Source organism: Mobula birostris, unplaced genomic scaffold (genome assembly GCF_030028105.1).
Source record: "Mobula birostris isolate sMobBir1 unplaced genomic scaffold, sMobBir1.hap1 scaffold_2665, whole genome shotgun sequence".
In the NCBI taxonomy this organism is placed as follows: domain Eukaryota; kingdom Metazoa; phylum Chordata; class Chondrichthyes; order Myliobatiformes; family Myliobatidae; genus Mobula; species Mobula birostris.
The window spans coordinates 26,913-51,669 of NW_027275716.1; the positions used below are offsets into that span (position 1 = coordinate 26,913).

Here is a 24,757-nt window from a genome sequence, read left to right on the forward strand (position 1 = left end):
GTTGACATAATTGCAACAGATGCACCATGACAAACCGTGAAGCAGGATTTTTATTTTATTACCATAAAAGTGAGCTCAAGCTCGACATGGGTGTAAAAAGCCACAATCAGCACAAACAAATCGTTCCTGTGAAATCTAAAACAAACGGCCCATATTCCGAGGGTTCAGCGTCTGCAAAAAAGCCTGGTCCAGCAAATCGGCTTCATGCTTTAAACAGGAGCAGCCTCAGCCTGTCGGGAAGAGTGGGGAAGAGGCGTGGGAGGGGAAGGGGAGGGAAGGAAGGGGATGGGTGGGAAGGAGGGGGGAGGGTAGGAAGGGGGAGGGAGATGGGAAGGGGAAGAGGGGTATGGGGAGAAGGGGTGGATGGGGGTGAGACAGAAAGAGAGGAAGGGAGAGACAAAAAGAGACATGGTTAACATTCTCAATAATGACCAACACGCCCAGTGGAATCTGAAGCTGCAGGGCTGTGCACAGGGAAGCAGTGCAAAGGAACATCTATCAGACTGTGACCACCCACCACTTGAGAGGACAAAGGGAACAGTGTGCAGCAACTCTGCAGCCAGATGTGAGGCTGGGCTAGAGGGGAAATTTGACTTGAGAGCATCAGAGACTCTAAAAGCAGGAAATTCAAGAGATTAGCAGCCGTCTGGTGGGAAGCGTGCGACAGCTGGAATGATGGGAGACAATGAGAGATGTGGAGGCTGTGAGGGAAGGGGCATCAGAGAGGGAGAGGGGTGTAGGGGTCAGAGGATGTCACAGAGATGAGGAAGAGGTACAGAGTCTGGAAGAGGGGGTCAGAGGGATGGGAAGGGGGAATTCACAGAGATGGGGAGGGGTGCAGCGTCTGAAGGGGGAGATCACACTGGGAGGGCTGCAGGGGGTCAAGGACATGGGGGTCGATGTAGGATACTGCAGAGGGGGTGCCACACAGTGAGGAACATAAGGGACGGTGGGGGTTACAGAGACAGGGGCATGTGCGGGAGCATGAGGGGGTCACAGAGACAAGGAGTGGTGTCGGATCCTGGGGGGGTGGGGCTGGGGGAGGAGGTCACGGATACGGGGAGGGAGGTTCGGCTGGAGTCACAGAGGCTGAGATGGGTGTAATGGCCGGAGAGGATCATAGAGTCATCGAGATGGGGAGAGGTGTAGGTGTTGGGGGGGGTGGTGGTCACACAGACAGTGAGGGGTAGAAGGGCCAGAAGGTGTCACGGAGATGAGTGTCATAATGATGGAGAGTAGTGTAGGGTCCAGAGGGGGTCATAGAGACAGGGAGGGGTGTAGGAACTGGTGAGGGTTACAAAGATGGGGAGGGATGTAGGGGTATGGTGGGGGAGTGGTTCAGTACACACAGCAGATATCCTGCCCATTCTGCCTGGATGATCCATCCCTCCTGATCTGCTCCAGTCCCTCCACTCGAACTCTCCATCTGCCCACCACCAAACCCCCACCCCCGAATCAAACCGCTTTGACTGTAAATGTGCATGGAGGCCGGTGACCAGTGGTGTGCCTCAGGGGTCTGTTCTGGGACCCCTAACTTTGTGATTTTTATAAATGACCTGGATGAGGAACTGGAGGGATGGGTTAGTAAATTTGTTGATAACACAAAGATTAGAGATGTTGTGGAGGGCTGTCAGAGGTTACAGCAGGACATTGGTAGGATGCAAAACTGGGCTGAGAAGTGGCAGATGGAGTTCAACCCAGATAAGTGTAAAGTGGTTCATTTTGGTAGGTGAAATATGATGGCAGAATATAGTATTAATGGTAAGACTCTTGGCAGTGTGGAGGATCAGAGGGATCTTGGGGTCCGAGTCCATAGGACATTCAAAGCTGCTACGCAGGTTAACTCTGTGGTTAAGAAGGCATATGGTGTATTGGTCTTCATCAATCATGGGATTGAGTTTAGCAGCCGAGAGGTAATGTTGCAGCCATATAGGACCCTGGTCAGACCCCACTTGGAGTACTGTGCTCAGTTCTGGTTGCCTCACTACAGGAAGGACGTGGAAACCACAGAAAGGGTGCAGAGGAGATTTACAAGGATGTTGCCTGGATTGGGGAGCATGCCTTATGAGAATAAGTTGAGTGAACTCAGCCTTTTCTCCTTGGAGTGATGGAGGATGAGAGGTGACCTGATAGAGGTGTACAAGATAATAAGAGGCATTAATCGTGTGGATAGTCAGAGGCTTTTCCCCAGGGCTGAAATGGCTAGCATGAGAGAGCATAGTTTTAAGGTGCTTGGAAGTAGGTACAGAGGAGATGTCAGGGGTAAGTTTTTTATGCAGAGAGTGGTGAGTGCGTGGAATGGGCTGCCGGCGGCGGTGGAGGCGGAAACGATAGGGTCTTTTAAGAGACTCCTGGATGGCTACATGGAGCTTAGAAAAACAGAGGGCTATGGGCAAAGCCTAGGTAGTTCTAAGGTAAGGACATGTTCAGCACAGCTTTGTGGGCTGAAGGGCCTGTATTGTGCTGTAGGTTTTCTATGCTTCTATGTGAAGCCTCCCCCCGCCCCATCCCGCACACTAGTAGAGTGGAATGGGAGGGTTGAGGTGTCTGGGGAAGGAGGGAGGCTCCCTTACCCCCTCGTGCACTTTCTGCGGCTCCGTGGCATTGGCCACCTCGCTCTCCTTCTTCTCGAGGGGCGCCAGGCTGCCCTTGTTCTCCTTCTCCTCCTCCGCGTGCTCCTCTCCCTCGGCTGGGGGGCTGCGGCCGCCCTCCTCCTCCACCCCCTTGCCCCCTTCTTCTGCCTCCCCCTCCTCCTCCTTGGAATCGCAGGGCCGCTTCGGGGAGACCTGAGCAGAGGGAAGGAAGTGATGAGGTCAGTCAGAGGTGGATTCCTGCTGGGGTAATACCTCTCAATCCCAATAACCACATTATACCCACCGGAGTGGGGAACTGGTCCTTTGGCTCAGTGAGTCTATGCCAATATTGGCCATGCACGTACGCTACTACCAATCTGTCCTCCCACATTCCCATTATCTGGATTTATTTATTTATAGATAGAGCACAGAACAGGCCCCTCTGGCCCTTCACGCTGTGCTGCCCAGCAACCCACCTACTTAATTCCAGCCTAATCATGGGTCAATTTACAATGACCAATTAACACACTAATCAATACTTCTCTGGACTGTGGGAGGAAGCCCACACGGTCACGGGAAGTAACTCACAGAGGATGCAGAAATTGAACTCCAACACTCCAAGCTGTCTCGCTAACCGCTACGCTACTGTGGTATCCCATCACGGCTTGGTATGATGACTGCTCTTGCCTACATTGAGGCACCATGGACACAGCTCAGCACATTGCAGGAACCAGCCTCCCCTCCTCAGACACCGCCTGCATTTCCCACTGCCTTGGTAAATCAGCCAGTATAATCAAAGACCCTACCCACTCCAGACATACATTCTTCTCTGCCCCTTCCCATCGGTGAGAAGATGCAAAAGCTTTTGAACATGTACCACTAGGCTCAGGGACAGCTTCTAACCTGGTGTTAACAGACTGAACAGTGACGTGTTATGAGCCCGTTAGTCTCACAATTTGTAGCCCTTGCACCTTGTTTGTCTGCCTACACTGCACTCTGTGTAACTGCAACTCCGCATTATAGAATCACGGGTCCCACACTACCAGTCTTAGTAATGGCCACTTCCATTCAACCATTTGGTTCCTGCACTAACCAGCACCACAGTTTAGCAACACTACAACCATTTCACACTAAAATGGACATATTCTGTTGTGGTTTTGTTCTTTCCTGTAAAAATTGTGAATAATTGATGTTTAATTTGTATTCCTTGTGAATGCTGCTCATCTGAATCGTTTTTGTTTTATAATCCTGTTCGAGCTCTCAGGTCATCTTCCACTGGTCTCAAATTTAAGCAATCTCCCTCAAAGGACACGTCAGCTTTTTGTGAACCATGCTCCTAAAACTATGAGGGTGCAGATTCAGTTGATACTTTTAAATGCCAGCTCAACACCTTTTTACTTAACTTTTCTTTGAACTGACATTTTTTGTTTCTTATTTTCATGTTTATTTTTAAATTGTATTTATTTAGAGATGTAGCGCAGAATCTGCCCTTCTGGCCCTTCAAAACGTGCCGCCCAGCAGCCTCAGCCTAATCATGGTACAATGGACAATGACCAATTAACCAATTAGTCGGTACGTCTTTAGACTGGGAGGAAATTCGAGCATCCAAAGAAAACATACACACTCAGGGGAGGAACATACAAACTACCTGCATGAGACATTGGAACTGAACTCCAAACATCTCCTGTGGTATTGTACAACTCTCCCCATACAATACCACAGGACATAAATGACAAAGTTTTAGGACTATTGCAAACTTGCTACCCGTGACTGTTACTCAGGTGGATGTGGTAGTCACTGAGACTGAGTTTAAAAGTAGGGGAGGGCTACGAAAGGCTGCACTTGGAGTATGGCATATAGTACTGGTTGCCACACCTCAGGAAGGGAGTGCAAGCAATTGAGAGAGTGCAAAAGAGATTCACCAGGGGGCTTCAAGTTCGAGTTTAACTGCAAATCAGTTTGAACTACATCATCTGTATGAAAAGTGCTCTATAAATAGTTACTATCTGATGCTCTGAGCCTGTGATGCCACTGCAAGTAGATTTCTCATTGTACCTGCATGCACATATTCTTGTGCATCTAACACAGGCCCTTCAGCCCATCGAGTCCATGCCAATCATTTATACTAACCCTCTATATTTCCCACATTCCTCAACTTACTTTGGTAACATTACAGACAACTTTTAGTAGCCATTTAATATAGCAACCAGCACATCGCTGGGTTGTGGGAAGGAACCAGAGCACTTAGGGGAAACCCACACGGTTACAGGGAGAACGTGCAAACTCCACACTGACAGCACCTGAATCCCGGACTTGGGAGCTGGGAGCTGCATCAGACAGTTGGGAGGTTGAAGTGGCAGAACCCACAAACCACCCGGATGCCACACTGTCCTGGTGTGGAGCACACACAGCCTCTGACCAGGAAGGGAGGCAATCCATCCTCCGGCAAGATCCTGGAGCTGTGGACCCAGGAATTCACGGTGATTGGCTCCAGCCCGATCCTGCTCCACTTTCAGATGCACTCCATCCCCAACCTTGGCCAAGCAGCCTCCAACAGTTCATCTCGCCGATCTGCCTGAACTGGGTATGATGTACCCAAATATATTCCGTATACTGTCTGCATTCAAATATACCACCTGCAGTCCAGTATTCATCACCCTTTTCGATTTTGCCCCCACATTACACTTCAACTCATTTTTGCCCTATCACCTACCTGTCTTTCCTCAGTCTCACTACAACACTGCATCAACTTGTTTAGCAATTGGGTCCCACCTCTGGCCCACATTCCACCTGTCACACCAATAATGATTTACCAGGAAAGAAGAAAGAAAATTGCCTTTTAAACTCACGGGAAGAATAGGCTGTCAAATTTTTGCTATTGATGTTTCTGTAGCAGGCAATTTCTTTTTTACGAGGTCAAGTTGCTAGCTCTACGCTCAACCCAGCACGGATGGAAAGCATGCCAGGGGAACCGGCTCGGTTCGAACTGGGGAGCCTTTGCTCCGATGTCCGGCACTGATGCCACTACGCCACCAGCCGGCTTAATGATTTACCAGTCAGTAGGTTAATTGGTCAGTGTGATCAGGCTAGGGTTAAATTGGTGGGTTGCAAGAGTGATCTTGCTCTCTCTCCCTCCCTCCCCCTCACTGGTGAGAGAGAGCCTGTCCAAGATAACAAAGTGCTGTAGTTTTGATGGACTGTAGATCAAGGTCTGTTTGGGAGCTTTTGCTATTGCTTGGATGGTAGGGAGGAGGGGAAGGGGGGGATTGGTGCTTCTGGCACAAGTGGGTGGGACGGGGAGGGTCAATATTTCTGTTGCCGCTTTTGTGATGGGGTGGGGGGGGGCTTTGGGGTTCCGATGTTTCCATTATTCATTCTATGGGTTTTTTGTTTCATGGATGTCTGTGACAAGTAAGATTTTCAACTTGTATACTGCAGGCATTCTCTGATATTAACCTGAACTATTTGAAACATTTGCCGGGTGATGTAGCTCGTTGGGTCGGAGGGGCCTATTCCACACTGTGTCTCTAAATAAACTAAAATAAATATTACCTGTGCTCAGGTGGCCAATGCTAAACAAAGGCTGCTCGGTTGTCTTTTCGCTTGTTTGAAACCTAGGCTCTCATCACAACACCTTTTTAGCACTAATATAAGTGTCTACGTTACTGAGTCCACACAATAGGTCAGGCCCTACTTACAGTGTCCCATCACTGGAGGTGTATGCAGGGGCAATTATGAAGTGTAAGATATTGACCACAGAGAAGGCCAATATGAGAGGCCAATATGGAGCAAGTGAGACTGATGATTAAGCAATGGATATAAACCTCTCTTCAGCCCTTCTCAGCCCCACACTCCCCCAACTGCCCCTCTCTTCTCCCTTCTTGCTAGCTCTCTCTCCCTCTCGTTTCTACCTCTTCTCCTCCCTATCCTGCCTCTTGCTCTCTCTCTCATCCCTTTCTTCACCCAGTCTCAGTCCCCTACTTCACTCCTCTTCCCACCACTCTCACTGTACCTCTTGCACTCCCCTCCATCCCATCCGCACTCCACAGTCCCTGTCTTGCACCATTTTCTCTCTCCTCCTCTCTCCACTCATGCTCCCTCTCTACTCCCTTCCCCTATCTCCCTATCACCCTCCCACCCCTTACTCAGCCTCGTCTCTCACTCCTCCCTCCCCATTCTCTCACTCACACCACTTTCCCACTCTGCCCCTTCTTGAATCCCCCCCTCAATCCGCCTTGCTCTCCTCTTTTCTTGTCCTCCTCCGTATTCCCTCTCCCCTTCTTGATCTTGACCTTCACTCCCCCTTTTCACCCTCCTTCTCCTTCTCCGTGTTCCTTCTCTCCCCTTGTCAATATCCTCCCTCTTCACTCCCCTCACCCACTCTCCACTTTTCCTCCGCCCCACTGCTCTCTCCCCTTGCCACACTCCTCGGAGGGAACGAGCTGAGCAGTGGGTCTGTGGGAGGTGTGGACATGTCGTGGTGCGGCTGAAGTCCACACCACCCTCACCTTTGTTTCCCACTGCTCGCTTTCCCTCTCCCTGACCTTCAGTGGAAATGGGCTGAGCTGCTTCTGTACTGGGGGAGGTGTGGGTGAAATCCACGCTGCCTTCATCTGTGCTGCCCCACTGCTCGCTCCCCCTCTGACTGCTCCGAGACCCTCAGAGGGAGCAAGCTGTGCAGTTTCCTCACTGGGGAGGTGTGGACAAATCAGAGAGTAGGAGAAGTCCATCTTGCCCTCACCTTTGCTGGAGTGGCCAGCTTGCGCTTGGACCCGGCTTTCTCCCTGTCCTTAGCTGGCTCGTCGATCACCAGCTTCCCCTCCTCATCGCTGCTACCTTCCTGGCTCTCCTTCTTCTCTCCGTCCCCTTCACCTTCCGATGAGCTCTGGTGGGGCGGAGGTTCCTGCTCACAGAGAAAAGGGGTCAGCACATCCCAGAAACAGAGTGCCCAGTGGGGTGAGGAGGAGGGGGTTGTGACCAGCAGCCCAGGACATCCACACTTGGCACACTCCCCAGGCAGAGCTGTGGGTTCAAGCCCCACACTCCTGATATACGGACATCTAGTGCAGAAAGGAGGTGGATTGCACAAAGGATCTATTGGTGGACTTACTCCTGGGCCTGGCCAAGATGGCTGTTCATGGGTCCAGGCAGCGGGCTGTCAAGGATTCTGCTCAGCTGACTGCCTGCCCCACTTCCAAAGATATGTTTGTGTCCAGGTGTCCTTGGAGAGGGAGCATGCAGTCATGATGGGAATGGTGGGACAGCCAGATAATTGACTGTTTTATAGGAAGTAATAATCATATCTTAATTTTACTTTGTTTACTGTCTTGTAAATAGTTGTTTATATTTTGTGTACATTTGTGTGAAAAAACTTCCGTAGTTTTGGGAAAAAATGGGTCAGTGATGAGGGAGGGTCAGTGGGGGAGGAGGGTCAGTGAGGGAGGAGGGAGCAGCACAGCCGGAAGTCTGAGTTTCCACTGTAACACTTACCTGGTATCCCGACTTCTTGACGGTTGGATTGTGCTCGATTTCCCACAATCCCTCACTGAATCCTTTCCGTTTGTTCGGCTTGCCCAACTTTTCCTTGGTCTCCTCGTAGGGGAACAGGTCCTTTGGTCCCAGGAAGGCACTATGGGAGAGGACAGGCACAGACGGAATCACGAGGGGCAGTGGACAGATCACTCACACTGAGTACGTTAACAGAGAAGGGGAAGTCAGAAGGAGGGGAACGAGAGCAGGAGGCTTTGGGGAGGTGTGGAGTAGAGGGTGAAGAACAGGAGGTGCAGGAAGGGTACTAGTTTCACTGAGGACTGGGGCTGCTGTCACTGTGGGATTAAGGCATCGAAGGAGATCCTCAGCGAAATGTTCAACATTCTGACAGCTCCAGCCGAACTGGATACTGAGAGGGAGAGAGGAAGTGGGGAGGGGGGGTGGTGGTGGAGAAGTTCAGAACAGAGGGAAGGAATAAGGAGAGGGAGCGATGTGCAAGGGGGTAGGAAGAAAAAAAATGAAGGGAGAGAGGCAGAAGTGGAGGGGAGGGTGTGTGTAAGAATGAGAAGGAAAGGGAGGTGAACGGAGGGGGGGAGGGAGGTGGAGAGGGGGAGGGAGGCGAAGAGAAGGGGGAGGGAGGCGAACAGAGGGGGGAGGGAGGCGAACGGGGGGAGGGAGGCGAACAGAGGGGGGAGGGAGGCGAAGGGGAGGGGGAGGGAGGCAAACAGAGGGGGAGGGAGGCGAACAGAGGGAGAGGGAAGCAAACGGGGGGGAGGCAAATGGGAGGGAGAGGGAGGCGAACGGAGAGTGGGGGAGGGAGGTCAAATGGCAGGGGGAGTGGGATGTAGGGGAACAGCAAGGGAGGAAGGGATGGGGAGAAGTCAAGTGGGGGGAAGGGGTGAAGTTGGGCAGAGAAAGAGTGAGAAGGGGTGCAGAGAAAGAAGAGGGAGAAGGGGATGGAGGGTGAAGTCAAAGGAGAAGGGAAGGGGTGAGGGTGAGTGTTGTGATGGAGGGAAGGAGAAAGAGGGGAGAAGTTGAGGGAGAAGAGGAGGGTGCGTAGGAGAACCACACAGGCGATCACTTACGTCTCGTGGGTGCCGAAGAAGAAGATGGGGTATTTATTTGATGGTGATTTGACAGCTCCTTCTGGCAGTTCGTCAATCTGTGAATTCAAATCAAGACACCATGAGCAGAGGACAGTTCCATGCATGTCCTCTCACTGCGCTCCCTCCCCTAGCACGGGGGCGGGGGGGGGGGTCAGGTTTTCACCACTCCAAAGGATCTCCTGGCCCAGTTCTGCTGCTCTTGGGTAATCTCGGAGGCAGCAAGACCAATGGATGTGACACTTCTGAGTGCCGGCATGGACAGAGGACACAGATCTCAATCTAAAATTACCTCCTTAAAGTTCTCAACCTTCCAACAATGAACTCCAGTGGAGGATTCCTGCTCCCATCCCCTCTGTGGGCCATCTTCCTGAGGGGTAGTTGGGAATGATCTTTCTGAAATACCCATGTGTCCTGAATGGATGGAGACAGGAGAGGCGGAGAACACATTCAGGGGGAGGGATCTTACGTGTGGGGTGAACCCCCACAAGTCCATGAGCTCCACTGGGTGAGAACTGAGGCATTCCTGCTTCAGTGTGAATCCTCCTGCTCTTGAATATTTGTTGGCCATAAAACTGGGGGTGGGGGTGGTGAGACATGCCCCTCCGTCCAGTAGGAGACAATTCAATGCCATGGGCTCTAGCGGTCACTGGATCCTGCCACAACAAACACTGTCAGAAGAACTCAGTAGCTTGGGCAATTGACCATTCCAGTCAAGACCCTTCCTCGGGACTCAGATGAGCCCTCTGTTTGTTCTTAGTCTCCTGTGTCACCAGATCCTACTAACCCCACCTCACTCACACAGTCCCTTCAGAGGCTCAACACATTGCTGCCCTGGAGCCACCCTGGTCTGTCTCATGCTGCGGACATACTGTTATTCTGAAAGGCCAACCTGCAACTCCTCCCCTGTAGCCCACGATCCAACCCTTGCCTCTGGCCATAAGCCACTCATACAGTATGAAACAGGCCCTTCGGCCCAAACATACTAAATAACATGCCCACCTGAGACAGATCCATGCATCTGAAACTGGCCCATATCCCTCTAAACCTTTCTGATCCACATATCTATCCAACTGTATTTTAAACATTGTTACTGTACCTTCCAAGGGCAGCTCATTCCACGTACCGATCCTCCTTCTGGTGAGGAAGTTGTCCTCAAGGTCCCCTCATCTATGATTCTCTTTCCCTCTCCATTCACCCTATCATTGCCCCTCACGATTTTAGACATTTCTGTAAGGAAATTCCTCAGTTCTCCAACACTCCAAGGAATAAAGTCCCAGCCTGTCCATTCTTACTCTTTAGGCCCTTGAGTCCTGTCAACATTCTCACAAATCTCTGCACTCTTTTCAGCCTAATGACATCTTTCCTACAACAGAGTGACCCAAAACTATATACAGTACTCCATTAACACACACAAAATGCTGGTGGAATGCAACAGGCCAGGTAGCATCAATAGGAAGAGGTACAGTAGACGTTTCGGGCCGAGACCCTTCGTCAGGACTAACTGAAAGAAGAGATAGTCAGAGATTTGAAAGTGGGAGGGGGAGGGGGAGATCCGAAATGATAGGAGAAGACAGGAGGGGGAGGGATGGAGCCAAGAGCTGGACAGTTGATTGGCAAAAGGGATACAAGGCTGGAGAAGGGAGAGGATCATGGGATGGGAAGCCTAGGGAGAAAGGGGGAGGGAGCACCAGGGGAAGATGGAGACGGGCAAGGAGTTATTGTGAGAGAGACAGAGGAAGAAAAAAGAGATAAAAGAGAGGGGGGGGGAGTGAGAGAGAGAGAGAGAGAGAGAGAGAGAGAGAGAGAGAGAGAAATAAATAAATAAATAAACAAATACTACTCCAGTAGTGGCCTCTCCAAAGTCTTGTACAACTAGAAAACAGTGCCAGCCCATGCTTTGTACAGTGCAGGGCTCACCCAGCTAAAGCAGCCCCAAGGTGGGGCAGAAGCAAGGCAGATACAGGGCTCACATGCACAAGCGCGTCCAAGCTTGAGATTATAGTCTTTGATCAGTCGCACATAGTGCTGAGAGGCCCCTGTTGGTCGAGGTCATCCACGGAGGTTGCATCCTAGCTGTCTACGCATACGCAAACAAGGGCGGTACAATATGGAGGCAAAGCTGTTGCCCATGCAGCAGGCTCCCCCTCTGCATGCAGCTGATGAATCCAAAGGAATTGCAGAGACCAATACAGTTTGGCATCAGTGGCACCATAGGAGTTGCCAGTCAGTGTTGAATTCAACGTAGGACTTCCTTAGGGATCAAGCTCTTGATTTTTCCTCAGGGTTTACTCCCAAAACTTTCCCCGTGAGTGGGTTAGCTCCAAGACAGCGCATGTTTGAGATCAGAGTTTTTCTTCTCCGAGATGAGCTGCCAACCATAGCTGATGAGCCCCATCTGCCTAGGGCAACTGATTTTAAGCTGCCAGTAATCCGATTTTGCCTCTTCTCCTGTCCATAGAGATGCTTCCACCAGGCTTAGTACCTAAGTCACACGTGAAGGCACAGTACTGGAAACAGAAAATCACAGCCAGCTTAGAATGCTGGCAGGGCAGCAGTTCCGAGCATGCACACAAGGATTGAGAGGAGATTTACTGCAGCACGGGCAAGTGATTTTATCTCTGCAGAGAGACCGAAGGAGGTAGTATTGTTTTGCAAGCAGGGAAAGTATAATGCAGGCATTGAAAGTTAGAAGGGCTCTGTCACGGTAACTCACAGGAAGCGGTTTCCAAGGCAGGGAGGGTGTGGGCTTCAGAATGCCTGGCAAAGGTCCACAGTGGAGTAGAGAGTTTTTAACCACATGGAGAGTTCATGGGTTATGAAAGGGTTTACTTTTTAATACCAGTTACCTCCTCTTTCTTTCTCTGTCCAGACTGGGGGGGGGGGGGGGGGGGGAGGGTGTTGAACTGAGACATCGACTGTTCTGTGTTCCTGCGTGAACAGTCTGCAGGTCGGGATGGGTGAGTACTAGCAGTGGTGGTGATGGTTAGGTAGCTGGTAGGGAGGGGAAGAATGGAGCTAACTGGAGTGCCATTTCAAAGGGGTACCACTAGCATTATGGGCCAAATGGCAACCACTGTTGAATGTAAGCTCTGGTGAGCGCAGAGGTCTCTGGTTAAGTCTGCATCACTGTGGCCTGGGTAAGAGGCATCTCCTGGCAGTACAGTCGAGATTGTTTAAATATGCACATACAGACACACACACACATACAGCTCTCTAACTCTTGGCAAAGTAGGAGGGGGGATTGTGGGAGAGGGGTTCAGCAGCAGGGAATGAGAGGTATTGTGGGAGCTGGGTACAGCAGCAAGAAATATGAGAGGGGGAGAGGGAGGGGAAGGCGGGAAGATAGAGGTGAGAAGATTGTGGGAGAGTGAGGACAGCAGCAGGAAATTAGAGAGAGATGACAGGATTGTGGGAGGAGATGTGGGTGGAGATCTGGAGAGAAAAGAGGTAGAAGCAGGGAATTGAAGGAGGGGTAGAGTTTTAAGAACAACTTCTTCCTCTCTGCCATCAGGTTTCTGAACAGCTCATGAACACTACTTAGCCTTTTTGCACTTTTTTTCATTTCTTCTGATGGCTCAATAGTATTATTTACATAATGCACTGAGCTGTTTCTACAAAACAAATGGCAGTGATAATAAACCTGATTTTGATATCCATTAAGCTGAAGATCCCTCAACTCAGACTACACTCCTCCAGAATGGTCTACCAGAGTAACAATCTACTGCAAGCTCAAAAGACCATAAGACATAGGAATAGAATGAGGCCATTGAGTCCATCAAGTCTGCTCCGCCTAACCCCACATCACATTCAACCAGATACATCTACCTTCTTGACATATCCCTTGATGCCCCGACCAATCAGGAACCTATCAACTTCCACTTTGAATAAACCCATGGACTTGGCCTCAACCACAGTCTCTGGCAGAGCATTCCACAGATTCACCATTCTTTGGCTAAAAAAATAATTCCTCCTGTTCTAAAAGGTCACCCCTAAATTTTGAGGCTGTGCCTTCTAGTTCTGGAAACCCCCACCAGAGGAAACATCCTCTCCACATCCACCTTATCTAGTTCTTTCAGCATTTGGTAGGTTTCAATGAGATCCCCATGCATTCTTCTAAATTCCAGGGAGTATAGGTCTAAAGCTGCCAAATGTTCCTCATATGTTAACACCTTCATTCCTGAAATCACACTTGTGAATCTCCTCTGGAATCTCTCCAATGACAATACATCCTTTCTGAGATAAGGGGCCCAAAACTGTTGACAATACTCCAAGTATGGCCTGACTAACATCTTATAAAGCTTCTGCATTATCTCGTTTTTATAGTCTATTCCCCATGAAATAAATGCCAACATTATTGTTGCCAACAACAATAAATGCCTTCTTTACCATAGACTCAATCCGTGAATTAACCTTCTGGGAGTCTTGCACAAGAACTTCTAAGTCCCTTTGCACCTCTGATGTTTGAATTTTCTCTCCATTTAGATAACAGTCTGCACATTTGTTCCTTTTACCAAAATGCATTATCATACATTTCCCAACACTGTATCCCATCTGCCACTATTTTGCCCATTCTTCCAATTTGTCTAAGTCCTGCTGCAATCGCATTGCTTCCTCAGCACTACCAGCCCCTCCATCGATCTTCATATCATCTGCAAACTTTGCCACAAAGCCATCAATTTCACTATCTAAATCACTTTCAAACAATGTGAAAAGTAGCAGTCCCAATACTAACCCTGAGGAACACCATTAGTCACTGGCAACCAACCAGAAAAGGCCCCCTTTATTTCCACTCGCTGCCTCCTACCTGTCAGCCATTCCTCTATCCATGCGAGTATGTTTCCTGTAACACCATAGGATTTTAGCTTGTTAAGTAGCCTCAAGTGAGCCACCTTATCAAATGCCTTCTGAAAATCTAAGTAAATGACATCCATTGCCTCTCCTTTGTCCACCCTGCTTGTTACTTCCTCAAAGGATTCTAACAGATTTGTTAGGGAAAATTTCTCTTTACGGAAACCATGCTGACTTTGACTTAATTTATCATTCGTCTCCAAGTACCCCGAAAACTCGCCCTTAATAAAGTACTCCAACACTTTCCCAACCACTGAGGTTAGAATAACTGGCCTATAATTTCCATTCTTTTGTCTTCCTCCCTTCTTAAGGAGTGGAGTGACATTTGCAATTTTCCAGTCCTCCAGGATCATGCCAGAATCAAGTGATTATTAAAAGATCAAGACCAACGCATCTGTTATCTCTTCAGTAACCTCTTTCAGGTCTCTGGGATGTAGTCCATCTGGTCCAGGTGACTTATCCACCTGAAGACCTTTCAGTTTGCCTCGCACTTTTTCCTTTGTAATAGCAATGGCACACTGCTAGTGTCTTCCACAGTGAAGACTGAAGCAAAGCACTTCCTAAGTTCATCTGCCATTTCTTTGTCCCCATTACTACCTCACCAGCAACTCTTTCCTGTGGTTCAATATCAACTCCCACCTCCCTTTCTATTCTTTATATAGCTGAAAAAACTTTTAGTATCCTGCTTTATATTATCAGCTGGTTTGCCCTCATATTTCATCTTTTCCCTTCTTATAGCCTTTATACTTGCCTTTTGTTGGATTTTAAAAGCTTCCAAATCATCCAACTTCCCAGTCACCTTTGTTACCTTATATGCCCTTTTGTTGGCTTTTATGCAGTCCTTAACTTCCCTTGTCAGCCATGATTGTCCAGCCCTGCTGCTTGAGAATTTATTCTTCTGTGGGACACATCTATCCTGCGCCCTGTGGACTATTCCCAGAAACTTCAGCCACCTCTGTTTTGCTGTCATCCCTGCCAGTATCCCCCTCCAATCCACCTGGGCAAACTTCTCTCTCACAAATTGCAGTATGAATTCAATCATATTATGATCACTGGCTCCTAAGGGTTCATTTATGTTATGCAGACTAATAAAATCCGGGTTATTACACAACACCCAATCTAAAATAGCTTTTCTCCTAGTAGGCTCAAGCACAAACTGCTCTAAAAAGCCATCTCGTAGGCATTCAAGAAATTCCCTCTCTTGCAATCCAACACCAATCTGATTTTCCCAATCCCCTTGCATATTGAAGTTCCCCCATTACAATTGTGACATTACCCTTGTTACATGCCCTTTCCAGCTCCCTTTGCAATCTCAACCCCACATCTTGGCTACTCTTTGGAGGTCTATATATGATTCCCATTATGTATTATTTTACCCTTACAGTTTCTTAACTCCACCCACAAAGATTATTCATTCTCTGACCTTATGTGACCCCTTTTCTAAAGACGTAATTCCATCTCTTACCAATAGAGCCACACCATCGCCTATGCCTTCCTGCTTGTCCTTTCGATGTTAAACTCCCAACTATGACCTTCTTTCAGCCACGACTCAGTGATTCACGACAGGCAGCCCTGCTGCTTCGGCACAGCGCTCGCTCAGCACTGCACTTCCGTCTGTACAGCTCTCTCAGTAGCTCATGTACCCTCATATTGCCCCTCCCACAGTGTGACCCTCCCTTTTTAAAACAAAACTATAAAACTTTGTTTACACAACAAATACAGAAAGTACAAACATTCAGTATTTACAAGACAGTGAATAAATTCAAATTAAACTATGATTATTACCATCTATAAAACAGTCAATTCCCCAGGGGGCTCACTGCTCCCAGAAATCCCCCGTTGTGACCGCATGCTCCCTCACCAAGGATAGCCTGGCAGGAATTTATCCTCGGGGAAAAGGGGCAAGCAGTCAGCCCGGGCAGCGCCCTCCACTTTCCGTCTCGACCTGTGAATGCCATCTTGGTCAGGCCAAAGAGCAAGCCCACCAGGAGATCCTCCTCATGACCCGCCCCCTTCCAGACTGGGTGCCCGTATATGAGGAGTACAGTGCTAAAATGCAGCCAGAACATGAGCAGCAACCCCTTCGGAAACTCAATACAGGGGCTGCAACCTCTCACATTCCGTGTAAGTATAGTACACTGACTCCTCCCGCCCACAGAATGGACAGGTGGTTGGAGTGTCAGTGAACCTGTTGTATGGTACTGCCAGATGCAACACCTTCCACCCCTGGTCCCCAATATACAGGGGAAGGGCCCCTGTAGAAAGAGATTTCCACTGGGGACCTCTTCCACCACCAGATGGTAACACAAATTGCCAAGGTGAGTCCAGTCGGCAACGAAGTGAAAGGTGTACCAGAGCAGCCCGTAAAGGAAGTGCTTTGGAGCATCACGGAAGAGCACGGTGGGCAACCCCGCGAGACGGCTCACTCACATTCAGTACCATCCTGCCACCGTGTGGCCCTCCCTCAGTACCACCCTTCCCACAGTGAGACCTTTCCTCAGTACCTCCCTTCTCACAGTGACCCTCCCTCAGTACCTCCCCTCCCAGTGTGACCCTCCCTCAGCACCACCCCTCCCAGTGTGACCCTCCCTCAGTACCACCCTTCCCACAGTGAGACCTTTCCTCAGTACCTCCCTTCTCACAGTGACCCTCCCTCAGTACCATCCCTCCCAGTGTGACCCTCCCTCAGTACCTCCCCTCCCAGTGTGACCCTCCCTCAGTACCTCCCCTCCCAGTGTGACCCTCCCTCAGCACCACCCCTCCCAAAGTGAGACCCTCCCTCAGTACCACCCCTCCCACAGTGAGACCCTCCCTCAGTACCACCCCTCCCACAGTGAGACCTTTCCTCAGTACCTCCCTTCTCACAGTGACCCTCCCTCAGTACCATCCCTCCCAGTGTGACCCTCCCTCAGTACCACCCTTCCCACAGTGAGACCTTTCCTCAGTACCTCCCTTCTCACAGTGACCCTCCCTCAGTACCATCCCTCCCAGTGTGACCCTCCCTCAGTACCATCCCTCCCAGTGAGACCCTCCCTCAGCACCACCCCTCCCAGTGTGACCCTCCCTCAGTACCACCCCTCCCAGTGTGACCCTCCCTCAGTACCATCCCTCCCAGTGAGACCCTCCCTCAGTGCCACCCCTCCCACAGTGAGACCCTCCCTCAGTACCACCCCTCCCACAGTGAGACCTTCCCTCAGTGCCACCCCTCCCACAGTGAGACCCTCCCACAGTGCCACCCCTTCCACAGTGAGACCCTCCCTCAGTACCACCCCTCCCACAGTGAGATCCTCCCTCAGTACCACCCCTCCCAGTGTGACCCTCCCTCAGTACCACCTCTCCCACAGTGAGACCCTCCCTCAGTACCATCCCTCCCAGTGTGACCCTCCCTCAGCACCTCCCCTCCCAGTGTGACCCTCCCTCAGCACCAACCCTCCCAGTGTGACCCTCCCTCAGTACCACCTCTCCCACAGTGAGACCCTCCCTCAGTACCATCCCTCCCAGTGTGACCCTCCCTCAGCACCTCCCCTCCCAGTGTGACCCTCCCTCAGCACCAACCCTCCCAGTGTGACCCTCCCTCAGTACCACCCCTCCCAAAGTGAGACCCTCCCTCAGTGCCACCCCTCCCACAGTGAGACCCTCCCTCAGTACCACCCCTCCCACAGTGAGACCTTCCCTCAGTGCCACCCCTCCCACAGTGAGACCCTCCCACAGTGCCACCCCTTCCACAGTGAGACCCTCCCTCAGTACCACCCCTCCCAGTGTGACCCTCCCTCAGTACCACCCCTCCCACAGTGAGACCCTCCCTCAGTACCACCTCTCCCACAGTGAGACCTTCCCTCAGTGCCACCCCTCCCACAGTGAGACCCTCCCTCAGTACCACCTCTCCCACAGTGTGACCCTCCATCAGTACCACCATTCCCAAAGTATGGCCCTCCCTCTGTCTAGCCCCTCTGACAGTTTGACCTTTGCTTAATTCTACCCTCCAAGAGTATAACACTCCCCTCCTCCATGCCTGTTCTGCTTCCTTGCCACTGCCCCCCCCATAGTGTAGGAGTCCGTATCACCCCTCCCACAGTGGGAATGCTTCCTCAGCACCGGCCTACAGTGCCAAGCTCTCTGGGGAAAAGCTTGAATGCACAGTCTGTGACTCAAACCACTACCACCCAGTTGTAACACACACTCAGGACATGAGGGTCCTCAGAAAATAAAACACCAGGTAGTATTATTTGGCTGTAGTTACTGTGGGCTAGGTTTGCAAAAAGCAGCTTCCTCGCAGGCCCTGCCGCTGGAGAACGAAGCAGCTGTGTGCAGCTTTACTGAGCATGCAGTAAGTGGGGCTCGACAGTGAGAAACAGGCTCAAAGTTCAATTTTATTATCAAAGTACATATGTCACTATACACTATCCAGAGATTTGTCTTTTTGAGGTAATTGATAGTAAATAAAATTTTTCCCTCTTTTTGCATTAAATAATTTTCTTCTTTTTATATTTCTTGTTGTAAGTTATAGTTTTTATTATGTATTGCTGCGTTATGTATTGTAATATATTATTATGTACTGCTGCAAAACAAATTTCGCGACGTAGGTCAATGATATTAAGCCTAATTCTGATTCTGAGAATCAATGTAAAACTGCACCAGACAGAGACGGACAAACAACCAATGCACAAAAGACAACAAAGCGCACAAATGCAAATAGAAAGTAATAATAATAGTAAATATCAAAACCCCAGTTGTAAAGTCCTACACAGTTGAGGGGCTGGAGATTCCCACCGCAGACAAGGACTCAATTCACCAAGAGAGAGTTAATCATCTGGAGCAGACACACATTCCGACAGCAGGACACACCCAACCTACAACACCATAGCAACAGGCCACCAGGCACCTCTCTGATTGCATGGTTAAAGTCTCATTTGGTTGTCCATACAGCAAAAAAACTTCTTTAATGTGTGATTTTAAAAGATAAACAGCATGCAGACCTTAATCATTAAAAAACTGAAGTGTTAGCCAGGGCTGAGTTACACACACCCTGGAGTCAGAGGTTGCTGCCTCTCTCCAGAGCCCTCAGTCTAGACTCAGTTCAGTATGGAGGGGCAGGAAGAACAGAGGGGAATGAATGAGGTGGAATACCGAGGGAGGGAGAACTCCCTCTGCTTAAACTGTGGGAGGGAGAACTCTGAGGAACAGAGATTACTAAAGGGAGGGAGAATACCAAGGGCTGGAGATTATTAAGGTAGTCACAAATGGAGGTGCGGGACTGAGGGAGGATCACACTGTGCGAGTGGTAGTATTGAGGGAGAGTCACACTGTGGGAGGGGCAGTACTGTGGGAATGTCACACCATGCGACATGCCAGTTCCTGGATTCCAGGTTAAACTGCCTCATCCACTATTGGGGGGGGGGGGGGGGGGGGGGGGCGAAGCCGATGGTAACCTCCCAACCTGCAACACTAATCACTGAAAATTCAACTCTCAGTGCACTCCAGTGGGTAGAATCTTACAAAGCAAAGACATCCACGACAAGGATGTCAAATCTCCTGGACGGCAAGCAGAACATGCCAAAGGAATGGGCTGTGAGGTGCTCTGTGGAAATGCATGCCCTTCCAAAGGGAACTCTGCCCTCAGTCTGCCTGCCTGCTTTGAGCATTTAGGACACCACAAACCAAGACGGGCATTACTTGTCCAGCACTAACTGGCAATGTGGTGTGCCCATTCTACTCCTTCTGGTGAGCTTGTCCACGTGAAACTAGCCGGTTTTGGACCCGATGAAGATGTACCTGTCGGGGAAGGGGGAGCTGCACGAAGGGGAACTACACCCCCTGTGCCTGCTGTCCTTGCTCCTAGCAGACATTAAGAGTGGAGGTGAGTAGGTAGAGCTGGGATGGTGGGTGTAATGGCAATTCAAAGCATTGCCCCAACTACTGCTGCAGTTGCATTGCATTTACCCAGACAAGTGAAGGGCATCCCATGATGAAGTCCTGCTGAAGATTATTGGCCGTAAATGTTAATTGTTTATTCCTCTCCACAGATGCTGCCTGACCTGCTGAGTTCCTCCAGCATTTTGTATGCGTTGCTCTGAATTTCCAGCATCAGCAGAATCTCGATTCCATCACATCCCTCCCTTGTGCTTTAGTGAAAAGCTGGTGGGCCACTAACCCCATTAATGTGTCGTGACAGTTTTTATGTCACTCGTCCGGTTCCACCTTTGGTAATGGTGACCCTTGGTGACCAAGGTGGGATCTTGGTGACAGCAATGGGAAACTGATTACTCTCTCCTGCTGGGAGATGTCACTGCCAAGCATATTCTGTGGGCCAAGGATTAGCTATCAGCCCCTACCTGGAAGTTATCCAAGTCTTGCAGAATGCAGCCTAGTCTGCTGCGCTTACAGAGGGGTTAGGGATTAAACTGTGCCTTGCAGTTACCACCAAACACCCTCATTTCTAAAGGAACACAAGGTGGTGAACAAGACTGTAAGGTATATTGGCATTTTGATAGCCACATGGAGGCAGGAGCTTGGAGGGTTATGGGCCAAATGTGGTAAACTGGGACTAGCAGGGAGGATGCCAGCTGGGCAGAAGGGCCTGTTTCCATGTTGCTTACTCTATGACTAAGATTATAGGAGCAGAACCAGGGCATTCGGCCCATTGAATTTGTTCTACTGTTCAATCACACTGATATCTTTCTGAATCTCACCTCGCACCCTCTCTCCATAACCCTTAATCTCGTCATATAGAACACAGAACAGTACAGACTCTTCAGCCCACAATATTGTGCAGACCTTTTAATCTACTCTAACATCAATCTAACCCCTTCTTCCCAAATAACTCACATTTTTCCACCATCCATGTGTCTATCTAACAGTCTCTTAAATGCGTTCCACATACCCATTACTCCTTGTGTAAAAAAAAACTACCTCTGACAACCCCTCCCCCACACTTTCCTCCATTGACCTTAAAATTATGGCTCCACCCTGGGTAAAGTTACTGGCTATCCTCTCGATCTATTGCGGTTATCATCTTGTACCCCTCTATCGAGTCACCTCTCATCCTGCTTATCAAAAGAGAAATGGCTTAGTTCACTCAACCTTTCTTCTTAAGGCACTGCTGTCTGATCCAGCTAAATCTCTTCTGTACCCTCCTCTAACGAGGCGACCAGAACCGAACACAATATTCTATGTGGTTTAAGTGGTATAACCAGAGCTTTACAGAGCTGCAAAATTCCCTTGCAGCTCTTGAACTCAATCCCTTGACTAATGAAGGCCAACATACCATACACATTCTTAACCACCCTATCAACTTGCACAGCAACTTTGAGGGATCTATGGGCGTGGACCCCAAGATCCCTCTGTTCCTCCACGCCGATAAGAATCTTGCCATTAACGCTGTAGTCTACCTTCAAGTTCAACTTTTCACTTCACATTGCCCCAGATAGACCTCCATCTGATCAGTAGCACTAACAACCTAGAACCTGTCGATCGCTGCCTTGAGTACACCTAATGACTTGTCCTCCACAGCCCTCCATAGCAATGAATTCCACAGGAACTGCCATTGGGCTAAAACACCTGAAGATGGCGAGTCCGAGGACAGTGAGGTCTTAGGGGCTGAGATAATTGACCCCCAACATCGACAAGCACTTTTCTCGTGCGAGTAAGGGCTTCCACCCTGATACCCACTGACATCAGATCACCTGCCAGTGCCAGTACGGCTGTGCTCCTGTAATGGGAAAGGATACAAACACAGTGTGGACATTGAACTTTGTGCAAATGCAAATTATTTATAATACAAACAGATGAGCCTCTGCACTAATTTCATAAACAATCTAGCTAGTTATCCTTTTATTGACACTGGGTATGCAGCCACATACTGTACAGATTTCCATACCTTAGGGCAGCAGCCATGCTCCAGAATTTCACTGGCTGATGTCACCTGTCCAAGTGTCTTTGAAGTGTTGCTACCTCCCTCAACCACGTCCACTGGCAGCTCGTTCTATATACTCACCACCCTCTGGGTGAAGAAGTCATCCAGGCTCCTTCTAAATCTTTTTCCTCTCACCTTATACCAAGCCTTCTAGCTTTTGATTTCCCGGTGCCAGGAAAAAGACTGTGCCCAATCCCTTATCAATGTCACTCATGATTTTCTTCACCTCTACAAGTTTCCTCAGTCTTTTATGCTCCAAGGAATAAAGACCTCAGTCGATAAATCAGTCTCTCAAGTCGTAGAATCAGAGAAAACTACAGCAGAGAAATAGCCCCTTTGGCCCATCTAGTCTGTGCTCAACCATTTAGACTGCCTAGTCCCATCCCATCCACCTCCATATCGCTCCCATGCATGCACCAATCCAAACTTCTCTTAAACATTCCACCACCTGCGCTGGCAGCTCGTTTCACATTTTCACCATCCTCTGAGTGAAGAATTTCCCCCTCATGGTCCCCTTTAACATTTCACCTTTCACAATTAACCCATGACCTCTAGTTGTAAGCCTCAAGACCTGGCAACATTCTCAGAAATCTCTTCTGCATCTTTCCTATAATGACATGTATCCTACAGCAGATTAACGAAAACTGAACACATATCCAAGTCATAAACTCAGGAGATTTTGCAGATGCTGGAAATTCAGAGCAACACAAACAAAATGCTGGAGGAACTCAGCAAGTCAGGCAGCATCTATGGAGAGGAATAAAAAGTCGACATTTCAGGCCAAGACTCCAAATGCAGCCTCACTAATGCCAATGTTTTGTACATCTGCTACGTACCACATATCCCACATTCAATGCCCTGATTGAAAGCCAGTGTACCAAACAGCTTCTTCACAATCTTGTCTACCTGTGTTGCACTTATGCAGAACTATAGCACTCTACAACACCCCCAGGGCCCTAAGCTCCATGTGAAAGCCCTGCCCATTTTGTTCATGAATGCAGCCATTCCATTCAAAGAGATTCAGATTGAGGAAAACAAGAACAAGGTGTAGCAATTAAGTGGTGCTACAGCATTGACCCTTCTATGTGAGTTTGCTCACCCTCTCCACCACTGCAGTTTCCTCACACTTCCCAAAGATGTGCTGGAAAGTTAACTAGCCACTGTTAAGTGCAGTTAAGTGGCAAAAGGACATAAGTAGAAGAAAAGAGTTGATTTACCAAATGCTTTACAATGAAAACCACAGAGAGTAGTGGACACAGCTCAGCACATCACAGAAGCAGCATCCCCGCCATGGACTCTGTCTACACTTCCCATTGCCTCAGTATCACAGCCAATCAAAGACCCCACTCACCCCAGACAATCTCTTTTCAGCCCTCTCCCATCAGAAGATACAAAAGCCAGGAAGCATGTACCACCAGGCTCAAGAACATCTTCTATCCAGCTGTAATAACACCAATCATAACAACAGTAATCATCATCACAAAGTAACCCATAAAAGACACCATACCTCACTATAAATACAAGCCTGATCCAGTTTTACAGTCAGAGTCTTACAAATTATATTATGACTGATGCATTATTACAGATAGGACAACCCCCAATAACCATCTGGATATAATGACATAAGAAACAGGAGGAGTAGGCCATCTGGCCCATCAAGCCTGCCCTGCCATTCGATAAGGTCATAGCTGATCTGGCCATGGGTTCATCTCTACCTACCTGCCTTTTCCCCATAACTCTTAATTCTCCTGCGATGCAAAAATCTATCCAACCTGGTCTTAAATATATTTACTGAGGCAGCCTCCACTGCTTCAGGGAATTGGGCAGAGAATTCCACAGATTCACCACTCTTTGGGAAAAGCAGTTCGTCTCATCTCCATCCTAAACTTATTCCCCTGAACTTTGAGGCTATCTCCCCTAGATCTAGTCTCTTGAATCCTGCAATAATACAGGATAAGCAAGGAAGAACAACTTCATAGATATAGCCATACCAAACACACACAACATACAGAAATCAGTGAGTGAAACGCATCAGAAATATGCCGAATTAGAAGAGGAAATTGAACAGGGTATACATTGTCCTGGTAGTAATATCTACACCTGGTATCATCCCAAAGTCACTACACAATAGCATTAAACAATTTGGGCTACACAGCAATATTTATGTAAATCTCCAGAAAGCCTCAATACTAAACACCACTAGAATAGTCCAAAAGTTCCTTGCAAATGACAAATGAGCATGCTTGGCTACGTCCGTACTTCAGGTTTTACCAGCTTGAGCTGAGAAAAAATAAAGCTATAAAAATAATAAGATTCTGTAATTATAAATCAAACCTGGTGGAATAACAGAAATCTTTCATGTTGTTATATTGACTACCAAAAAGCATTTGATTATGTCTCGCATTCATGGTAATTGGAGATCTTAACACATATATAAATTACATCTAAATCTTGACAAATTCCTACAACACCTGATGAAGCATTGGCGTACTATAATCACCCTATCCATTAACAACCAAAAGTTTGACTTCCAGGGTGACTCTCTCAGCCCACAACAGTTTTGTCTAACTTGAAACCCGCTCTCTAATTTACTGAATTGGATGAAATCAAATCGGAAACAACCAAACAAATTATACTTTGACGAGGCTTCTACACATGGACAATTTGAAATTATACGCTCCGTCCATCTATAAACCTAAAGCAATTAATTCAAATAGTAGAACTATTCTCCAAAGATATAAACATGAACTTTGGACTAGGTAAGTGCTAAACATTAAACATAAAGAAAGGTGGAATTAGAGCTAGCAGAATATAAAACAGAGCAACAG

General features: G+C 48.7%; 1 protein-coding gene across 1 annotated transcript; it reads right to left on the reverse strand.

Moving 5' to 3' along the window:
• Nucleotides 1-32: 32 nt before the first annotated feature.
• Nucleotides 33-10,298, reverse strand: LOC140192793 (hepatoma-derived growth factor-like). Its single transcript, XM_072250267.1, has 6 exons — nucleotides 10,266-10,298; nucleotides 9,149-9,225; nucleotides 8,064-8,202; nucleotides 7,315-7,476; nucleotides 2,574-2,786; nucleotides 33-230 (listed from the first exon to the last, which is right to left on the reverse strand). Exons 1-6 carry the CDS (start codon nucleotides 10,281-10,283, stop codon nucleotides 210-212), a joined length of 630 nt encoding a protein of 209 aa, XP_072106368.1. The 5' UTR covers nucleotides 10,284-10,298; the 3' UTR covers nucleotides 33-209.
• Nucleotides 10,299-24,757: the final 14,459 nt, after the last annotated feature.

Bases quoted from the DNA above. Each gene is read 5' to 3' on its own strand.
- LOC140192793 (XM_072250267.1), bottom strand. The intron at 7,477-8,063 runs GTAAGTGTTACA...CTCTGTGAGCAG, and splicing joins TCAAGAAGTCGGGATACCAG to GAACCTCCGCCCCACCAGAG. The intron at 2,787-7,314 runs GTGAGGGCAAGA...CCCTCTGCTCAG, and splicing joins AGCTGGCCACTCCAGCAAAG to GTCTCCCCGAAGCGGCCCTG.